The sequence below is a fragment of the Peromyscus eremicus genome, chromosome 7 (genome assembly GCF_949786415.1).
Source record: "Peromyscus eremicus chromosome 7, PerEre_H2_v1, whole genome shotgun sequence".
Classification (NCBI taxonomy): Eukaryota; Metazoa; Chordata; class Mammalia; order Rodentia; family Cricetidae; genus Peromyscus; species Peromyscus eremicus.
Genome location: NC_081422.1, coordinates 100,690,025 through 100,699,484, shown reverse-complemented (window position 1 = coordinate 100,699,484; position 9,460 = coordinate 100,690,025). Strand labels below are relative to the sequence as shown.

Genomic DNA, 9,460 nt, shown 5'->3' with positions numbered 1-9,460 from the left:
CTCACAGAGATCTGCCTGCCTCAGCCTCCCGAGTGTGCACCACCACCACCCAGCTTGACTCTAAAGATGGTGATGGGAAAGGCTTCATCCAGAAGCACTGGCTGCTCCCTCCTAGACTGGAGCACCTCCCGACAGACCGTAGGCAAGGTGAGGCCCACTCTCATGGGAACAGGCCACACTACTTCTGCCTCACCTCCCCAGGCCCTTATTGAACACCATGACTCCATTTAAAGAAAAAATAATATTTATTTGCAATATAAACAAAGTCCCGTTGCTGGCTCGGGATATATATGTATGTGTGTGTGTGTGTGTGTGTGTGTGTGTGTGTGTGTGTGTATGTATATATATGTATATATGTAGGGTCACAAATTTTCCTTCATAAGATCACAAAGCAAAACTGGCCACCCTCTGGTATACCCTCATTTACACTCTGATCCATCTTTCAAGATTTTTTTTTTTTAAATGAGAGAGAGACAGACAGACAGACATACCATGTACAGCATGGAAGCTTTTTTGTCAATTTCTCGACTGTGGCAAGATTTTTAACCTGCTGCCCTAAAGAATCCCTGAAAACCACCCCTGTGAGGTAAGATGTGGTGGGGTGGCATTTCTGTGGCCTCGTTCACTGCCCACTGCGGGTCGGGTGCTGGCTCCACCAGGACCCCAGCACTCCCCTTTCCATTCCGCATGGTTTCTGATGAGAAAGAGGCTTGAAAAGGAATAAAGCCGGGGGAGCATTATGGAACCTGTGGCTTTGTGCTATGGATACTGGGTGGCAGCCAGAGCCTCACACTCCCTCCACTGGCCTGTCCTTGCCCCACCTGCCCCAGCGCTTCCTTGGGTTGCAGTGGGTGTTCAGTTGCCTGCAGGTAAAAGGCACAGGCAGCGCAGGCCAGGGCAGGTGTGCACCTGGACAAGGGGGCTGGGAATGGTAACCGGATCAAAGCCACGGTGAGGGTGAGGGAAGAGACTGGGGAGGCAGGGTGGACCCCATCATCCACGCTGTACCCAGGCACTGTGGGGTCTCTCTTCCCAGTTAGAGACAGAGATGATGACATAGTGGAAGGGAAATTAATACAGGGCCAGGGCCCAGCCCTCTTAGGGACTGAGCCCACATGGCTAACACTACTGCTTGGCATTCCCCTGTGGCAGCACCTCCAGCCCTAAGACGTGGCAGAACCACCACCTTCTGCCTCGGAGAGGTCTGCAGGACTCTCAGAAGGTGGGCAGGAGGGCAGATAACCCAGAGACCACCAGTGCCCACCAAGTACAACTCGCAGCAACTGGCTAGTGCACATGAGGCATTGAACTGGTCTGGGCCACAGGTAGGAGAAGGTATAACCAGGGGTCCTGATGCCTGGAGAGCAGCCTCCCACCCACTCCTTCAAGAATGGCCTGCTGGGAAAACAGAGGCTTCACACATGTGCAGAATGCATCTGGTGAAGAACACGTGGTTTGTCTTTTCCACTGAGAACAAAAAGAAAACACGCCAATGGTTGCTTTTTGAAATAGGAAGAAAAGAAACTGAGAACATCTCTCTCTCTCTCTTGCAGATTAAGGGGTGAAATATTGGTTTATACAATCCACTGTTGCATGTAGCCCGAAAAATAACACTTTTTGTTAAAAAAGAAAGAAAGAAAAAGAAAAAGTCAAGAAGAGCTTGAATACTCTCGGTGCTCCAGGGAGCTTGGATTTACCTGCCAGAAGTAGTAAACTCAGGTCTGTGGATATGTCTTTAAAAACAGTCACAATGGCTGGGCCATCAGCAGAATGGATGTCCTGGGGCAGAGACAAAGCCCCACTGGCCCCCAAGCCACAAGTCTGAAAGTTGAGGCCAATGCTCACTTCAGCCACCCATGTCTGGAAAGCTGAAGCCACTCCGGCAAGTGCTACCACAAGCGGCCTTGCTGTGGGCCCTGCCCGGGACAACATGGGAGCTCAGCCTGGTTCTCTGGACACAGGTGACATCTGTGGGTTCTTCAGGCCAGGGGAGCAGCAGGCTAGGCCTCCCCCCGCCATCAGGCCCTGTGGAAGGCTGGGAGACCCTGGTGCTGCGCCCATCAGTTCATCAGGCCTCACGTGGACTCGAGTGTGTTGATTGGGAACAGGTTGTGGTTGGTGGGTGTGGAAAAGTAGAGCTGTTCACTGGGAGCATGGTTGTCGCATGGGCTGCTGAGCCCCAGCGTCCGCTCAAAGTCCAGCAGCTGCCCCATGAAGTTGAAGTTGGGCGAGATGTTAGATTTTTTCCTTTTAACGAAGTCATAGGCATCGTTGAGGGACAGGTTCATCTTTTGCATCAGGTAGGCTACAGTAACTGTCACTGAACGGCTGATGCCTGCTAGGCAGTGCACCAAGACACCACACTTCTTGGAGCGGGCTTCATCTGAAACAACAGGAACACGGGTCAGAGTAGAGCCATCTCCAAGAAACCTCCCAAACAGGTGGGCAGAGGGGTCACAGCAGAAGAGCTGAGGTACAGAGGGCAGTGGCTGGCCAGCACAGCCTGATGCTTGAAGGGCCCGATAAAGCCCAGCACGGATGGGGTGGTAGAAGACAATGCCATGCTACAGCTGAGCCCTGGCTGCCTCTGTGCCGCAGGGTCCTCCTCGATGCAGCCTGACTTTATTTATTCTCAGGACTTTCGTAGGGACCTGAGCCAAGGAAGGCTTCACCAAGCACGATTACTGTCACCACTGGGATCACTACTAGCCCCACCATGGCCACAAGTGGTACAAAGGGTGTCACCCACATCCTCCTGAGGGCACCACAGCCAGTAAACCCATTGTGTCAATGTGAGAACAGATGCAGAAGCAAAGTGACAAGGCCACACACACAGAGGGTCCTTCTACTTAGCACCCGCTCCCATGGGGACTCCCAGCACATCCTAGAATGTGGGCTTGGGATCTGTGGAAAGAAGTGGGTGGCTGGGCCCAGCATGGCCATGTGCTCTACCCAACCAGTCCCCAACACCTTAACTCTAGCTCCTGAAGACCCAGGGATGAGACGACATCTCCTACCACAGCTAGTCCCCTTTCTTCCTCCCATGACCCTTCAGTTTCCCTCAGGGCCACTACAGACACCTCTGCCTGGCACACAGTAGGAACTCTACAAACATCGACGGAGCTAATGACCTGTGGTGCTGGGACCTTCTCCCCTAGACCCCACGGCAGCAGCTTCTTTCTGTACCACTGCTGCCAGGGACATGAACAAGAGACGGTCCCAGGGTCCTTATGATCCCTGCCTCCACGCCTCCTGGAAGCCAGGCACACAGTACGCAACTGATGCTCTCCTATAAGATACACTTGTTCACCCATAATTCTTGACTGCCTCTGGCCTGGCAAGTTTCTCCTCATGGTCTCTGTTCATCTGAGGGGAACTACTCGTAAGCAGACAGTAGGACTGATGGGCTTTGGTACTGGGGACAGGGTTGTCAGGAGAGGTGACAGATAGGGCTCTGTAAAGGGTCAAGCGGTCTGGCTTTGAAATTTGGGGAAGAGGTGAAAGGAAAAGCCCCCAGAATGCCACAGCACAGTCACTCCCAGGTGATCCACACTGAAACTTTTCCTTAAGTTTTCAGAGTGTGGGCAATCCTGTCTCACTGGGTCCTCGTGGGAGGCTGGGACCCCGAGCTTCCTTCACTTGTCAAATAAGGGGAACCTTCCCTTCCACTTCTGTATCCTGTTCTGTTTCCTTGTTCCTCACCAGGAATGGAGGAGAGCTTTTAAGAATAAAACCACCCACAAGCCAGGTTGAGTCCTGAGCAAACTGGGGTCCCCCTCTCTGCACCCTCCATCTGTGTGGGAGCCCAAACACTGAGGCAGCACCGCCAGAGTGCTTGGCTCTGTCCCCTGGGGCAGGGCTGGGAGCGCTGGGCAGCCCCTCCCCCAGGCCTCAGCTTCCTTCCTTCCTCCCAGCCTGGGCACCTAGTTTTGGTTCCCAGTAAGCGGATGAGGCGGGGAAGCCTCCCACTTCCTGTTGTTAAAGTTAGCCCAGCCCAGCTGACACCAAACGCCCTCAGCTGGACACAGTGGCCATCAATCTGGAAAACACTGCCCAGGTCCTCTCTCGCTCTGCCACTGGAGGCTGGGCAGAAACAGAAGCGCCAGGCTCAAAGGGCACAGGGTTTATGTTTATCCCGAGCCTGCGTCCTTTCCTGGCTGCCTAGTTAAGACTCGAGGCCAGAAGAGATGACCTCCAAGCCAGCTGGCCAAGGAGGAAGCAGGAGGGGGAGCCTGAGTCAGCTGAGGTCGGGGATGGAGGCCCTTCCTCAAGCTGCCTCCACCTTCTTCTATGTAGGCAGCTAAGAGCATCTGGGTCCCATAGGGGCACTTGGGGGCATCACATGTCCGAAGCTGCCCGTTTGGGGTCAGTCTGGCTCCAGAGCTACCTTCTAGCCCTTTCAGATCCACAATAAAGCCCAAAGAGGCATCGTGACGGCCCCCATCCTGGAGAGACACATGTGCCGAGGCGTGATGCAGAGCAAGTGAGACCCGTGGGAGTCTGTAAGCTGTGATGTTTCAGCTTGCTGCGCTTGAAACTACAGCAAAGCCAGAAAAACACAGGTCGGACCAGAGAGAGCGCCCAGGAGGGGATGAGAGCTGGGGGAGTCCAGGATTCAGGGGACTGCTCAGGTCCTAACAGGTAGAGGGGCCCGAGGGACTCGGTGAGTCACAGCAAGCATGGGTATACACCCACGGGCACACGCTGGCACATGCAGAGCACACACAGGTCTTGACAGGCCCAGAGGTACCCAGTTGGGCAGGGGCGACACCCAGCGTCCCTCACACACCTTGCCTCGCCCACCCACCCACTCTGCCCAGTGCACAAAGGAACTTACCAATGAAGCTGATGGCCTCAGGGAAGAACTGGGAGAGGTTTTGGCTCCAGTGGTCAGAGATGGGGATCTGCTTGTAGGTGAACTCGCCACCATGCTCAAAGGCATTGGGCAAGTTGGGTGTGACATTGAGGATATATTTGATGCCGTACTTGCCAAGTATATCCAGGTTGGTAGAGTCCTTGGCACAGCCGAGGTAGAGGTAGGGCAGGATCTGGACTGGGAAGGCTGGCTGGCTGGACGGCACAGGGCTGCCATCCGACTCGGTGGCACTGCTGGGCAGCTCTCGGTCTGACTCGCCATCCGAGCAGTCAGAACTGATGCGCAGGCCCCCCAGGCCCAGCACAGAGGTGGGTGGCGAGCCACTCGGAGAGGACGAACTGTCCACGTTAGTCTCACAATGCTCTGAGTATTCCGTCTGGAACTTGTTGAAACCACCTGTGGCCAGGGCAAGATGGGGGCAGGGGGTCTGGTGAGTCCAAAAGGGCCGTGAAACACTATTCACGGCCAGGATTCCCCAAGTCAAAGGCCACAGCATGTCCACGTCAAAAGGACAATGTACCCACTCAATGTGGTCTTGCCATCAAAACTAATACCACCTCACAGATAAGGAAACTGAGGCCTAAGATCTGAGCCCTTTCCCATAACCCCAGGGATTATTATGGGATTGATACTTGATAAAGAGCATCTGAGGACAGGCCCACATCTCTCTAACACACCTGAGTGCTCAGTAGGAGCTAATGGGTAAAGAAAAGCCAACGCTCCATCTCAGGCTAGCACCTGTAGGTCAGCAAACCCCATTCCGAAATGAGAGAGGCGCCAGAAAACATCCACTGGCCAGTCAGAGGCAGAGGGCCTAGGCAACCGCACTTTGTAGGGGATGGTGTGAAGATCCCGTTGGTCCTTTCCCCCAGCAAGAGGGGAAATGGGTACTAGTGATCCACTTTTCTCTGGAGCCCTTCCTCAAGACAAGCACCCACCCCCAACCCCCGCATGTGACCCACAGAGAAGGGCCACGGGGGCTATACAAGGACATGAGAGACAAGGAGCACCATGCAGCTAGGCATGGCCCTGCGGCACCCGAGGGTGCCGCAGGACTCCCCTCCCCTCCCCGCCTGTCTGCTGCCAGCAAGAGGCCATTTTGGAATGTTAATTGGAAACACCGGCTGCAGCCACTAGCCCCCCTGCCGGCCGCCTGCCAGCCTCCCCCTTCTATAAACTCGGGGGCAACCGACTGAGGACACCCCCCCTCCCAACACACACACCTGGGCCACTGCCCACATCCTGCCCAAGTGCCTCCAAGAAGCCGCAATCCTGGTCGGTAGGGGCCATACTAGGATCCCAGAGAACCCAACATAAAAGGCCCCCATGCACAGGAGGTTGGGTGGTACTGTGAAAGGTGCCTTCCCGATCCTAGCCTTCTAATGACACGAATTCCAGGCTAGCCTGTGGGCCCTGCTCCTTTCTGGGTTCCAGCTGTGATCTCTCCCCTCCTCGGAGGAGCTCAGTGGGAGCCTGTGCGCTGCTGCCTCCCCATCAACAGGGGAAAAAAATTAATAGGAAGGGGGAAAAGTTTGTTTCGGCCACCAAATGGTGCTAAGAAAGAAGATACAGATTGGGTACCCTGTGCCTGGCTAAACCCACGCCTTGGGGGATGGCTCCCAGAAGAAGGGCGGATTCGGGCCAGGGGCGACGTGGCGCCCGGCCTGGCCAAGCGTGCGGAAAGGAAACAGCCTGCAGCGAGGGCGCCAGGGAGCAGCGGCGCAACCCCAATGCCGTCTGGGGTCTCGGTTCTGCTCTCACCTTGGAGGTAGTAGGCCTGGCAGCCGTCGTCCCGCAGCTTCTGCAGGAGCAGGCCGAGAACCGAGGCGGGAGCGCCGGGCTCGGGCTGCCACTCAGCCGTGGCCTCGTCGTAGAGCAGCACGGTGGCTGCCTTGCAGCGCGTGGCGAAGCGCTCCTTGTCAGCATGGTTGGGAATGATGGAGCGGATGGGCAGATTGCCCTTGCGCAGGCGGCGCAGCATGAGACCCGGGATGGCCAGGTTGATGGCCGTCTCGATGTGCGAGGACTCGAAGAGCTCGTGCGGCCGGCAATCCAGCAGCAGAAGGGACGCGCCACCGCGCGCCTCCAGCTCCTCCTGCAGCCACTCGGCGCTCTTGCAGGGCATGGCCCCCGCTCCTGTCGTCGCTCCCGCCCCGATGCCCGCGCCGGACCCAGATCCCGCACCGGGCTCCGACCCCGCCCGGGTGCCCCCAGCCGCCGCCGCCGCCCCCGAAGCCGACATGTGCGCCCGCACTGGGGGCCCGCGGAGCTGGTTTTTCATGGGGAGCCCGGGGCCGGGGCCGGGGCCGGGCAACCCAGCCCTGGGACGGCGCCCCGGCCGCGCTGGCCCCAGCCGCGTCTCCGGGCGCCCGCCTCCCGCCGAGCCGCGCGCCCGCCGCCCCGGCCTCCCAGCCTCCGGCCTCAGTCCCGCCCGGCCGGCCCTCCGCGCGTGCCGCGGCCTGACAGCCCCAATTAAACCGCGGCTCCGGCGGCCGCGCGCCCGGGCGTCCTCCGGGAGGCGGGGCCGCGAGGCCGGCGCCTGGGCTTAAAGGCACCGCGCCTCCGCAGCCCCTCCCCCGCAAGCTGCGCGGGAGCGCCCTCGGCCGGCTCCTGCGGTCCCGCCTAGCCGGGACCTGGCTACGACCTGCCCAGGGGGCCCAGCCAAGGTGCCCCAGCCAAGGTGCCCCCGTGGATCCCCTCAGGCTGAGCGCCCAGATCTGTGCCCTGCAGGAAGGCTGCACGGGGACCCCACCCAACATTTACAGAAGCCGAGTTTCTCCGGGATTGGGGCGTGGGGGGCGGCCACCCAGAGCCAGCCTTTCCTCTCCTCGTCTGTTAGCCTCATTCATTCTCTGACCTCGTTCATTCAACAAATGGAAACTGAATTCCTACTACGTGCCGTGCTCTGTGTTGGGCGGTCTCAGTTTTAGAGGACCCCATCCTCCCCCTGATGGCCATAGGTTCCCGACCTGAGTTGGGAGGGTCTTAACCCCAGCAAGTCTGCTGAGGGAGTCATCACCTAGGTGACTCGGGGGTAGGATGGTTCAAGGACCACTGTCACCCACCGCAGGCACAGCTGAAAAAAATTCTGAAAGGACCATCCCTAGGCAAGGGAACGCGAGCGCTTTAAGAAAGCTCTTACAAGTGCGGCGGTGACTAGCGCCGAGTGAAGCGCCACGTGACTTTCCCACTGGGGCGGGTGGGAGGGAGGAAGCGCTCCATAAGCAGCTTTCCTTCACCTACCTCCCTCTCCATGCGCCAATCAACTTTTGCGGTGGGCGGGCACGCGCGCGGCAGCTAGTCAATCACCGCCGAAAGAGGCTGTGGGGAAAGGAGGCGGGGCCCGCAGCCGGTGCCACCCAGCCGGGAGTGGGCGGGGCCTCGCCGAGCTTGGGATATAAGTGCTCAGGCGGGCGGGGCCGAGGAGGTAAAAGGATCTGCAGGTAGGGCTGAGACAAAGCGGCTGCGCTCCGGCGGCGCGCGTGCGCAGGACCTACCGGGCGAGCGTTCTTTACCAAACTGAGGTGGTCTTTCCTGGGAAAGAGCTGTCCCCGCCCCCAAGTCCCAGGTGCATTATCTTGACAGGCAGGGTGGCCCAACTTGAAGCTTAATCCCTCTCTCTGATGGCCAGTCTTCTCTGAGCCGCCTTGCTCCCAACCCCGGATAGGGTGGCAGTGGTGTCAGATCGGGCTGTAGTTAAGAGTCCCCAGCTCCCACTTAGAGGGTCTCCTCCCCGACAGCCGTGGGAGCTCTCTTCTATGCTCACTCTCAGAAAGGTCCCAGCAGGGCAGCCAGAGAAGGTCTTGTTAGCGGGGGAATTGTAGATGTAAAGGAGAATTGACCCTTTGGGGAGTACTGTTCTGGGGTCGCAGGACACTGCTTGTAGACAGAGCTAGAGTCCCACTGGCAGGGCCCAGTCTGTCCCGCCACTTGCTCATGTGTCCTATGACCTGAGGATGTTTCTCCTTTCTTGGCCTCAGTTTTGCCAACATAAGCGCCAATTTGGGCGGGCTGTGGTGGTGCGTGGTGGCGCGTGCCTGCCTTTAAACTCCGCACTCGGGAGGCAGAGGCAGGTGGATCTCTGAGTTCGAGGCCAGCCTGGTCTACAGAGCTAGAGCCAGGACAGCCAGGGCGACACAGAGAAACCCTGGAGAGAGAGAGAGAGAGAGAGAGAGAGAGAGAGAGAGAGAGAGAGAGAGAGAGAGAGACACTAATTCAGACAATACTCAAACTGTCTACCCATCCATCATCCTTCCACGTAGAGAACAACACTCAGGCTGTACTCTTGGGCCGGTCTGGGGCTGGTTGTTGGAGATGGATGGATGCAGCAGCGGTCCCCCAGGGGAGAATGGATGTGGACTGTGACTCATTCATAGCAGGCCCGAGAGCTGGGCCCCTGGAGCTGAAACAACCGTTCCTCCTCCAAGCACCAGGCCTAGCATCCTAGGTGCTTGTCTCTCTGTGCTACCAGGCTTAAACGCTCATCTCTGCTCTCCCCAGACCTCAGCAGCCTAAAGAGTCCCTTTCTTTTAATTTTTTGTTTGTTGGTTTTTCAAGACAGTATTTCTCTGTGTAGCCCTGGCC

At 57.8% G+C, this 9,460-nt stretch overlaps 1 protein-coding gene across 1 annotated transcript; it reads right to left on the bottom strand.

Moving 5' to 3' along the window:
- Positions 1-226: 226 nt before the first annotated feature.
- Dusp7 (dual specificity phosphatase 7) lies at positions 227-7,175 on the bottom strand. Its single transcript, XM_059267093.1, has 3 exons — positions 6,638-7,175; positions 4,838-5,272; positions 227-2,383 (listed from the first exon to the last, which is right to left on the bottom strand). The coding sequence occupies exons 1-3, from the start codon at positions 7,155-7,157 to the stop codon at positions 2,076-2,078; spliced, it is 1,263 nt and encodes a 420-aa protein (XP_059123076.1). The 5' UTR covers positions 7,158-7,175; the 3' UTR covers positions 227-2,075.
- Positions 7,176-9,460: the final 2,285 nt, after the last annotated feature.

Bases quoted from the DNA above. Each gene is read 5' to 3' on its own strand.
- Dusp7 (XM_059267093.1), bottom strand. From the start codon at position 7,157: ATGAAAAACCAGCTCCGCGGGCCCCCAGTGCGGGCGCACATGTCGGCT. The intron at 5,273-6,637 runs GTGAGAGCAGAA...CCCTGGCCACAG, and splicing joins CCAGGCCTACTACCTCCAAG to GTGGTTTCAACAAGTTCCAG. The intron at 2,384-4,837 runs GTAAGTTCCTTT...CTGTTGTTTCAG, and splicing joins TGAGGCCATCAGCTTCATTG to ATGAAGCCCGCTCCAAGAAG.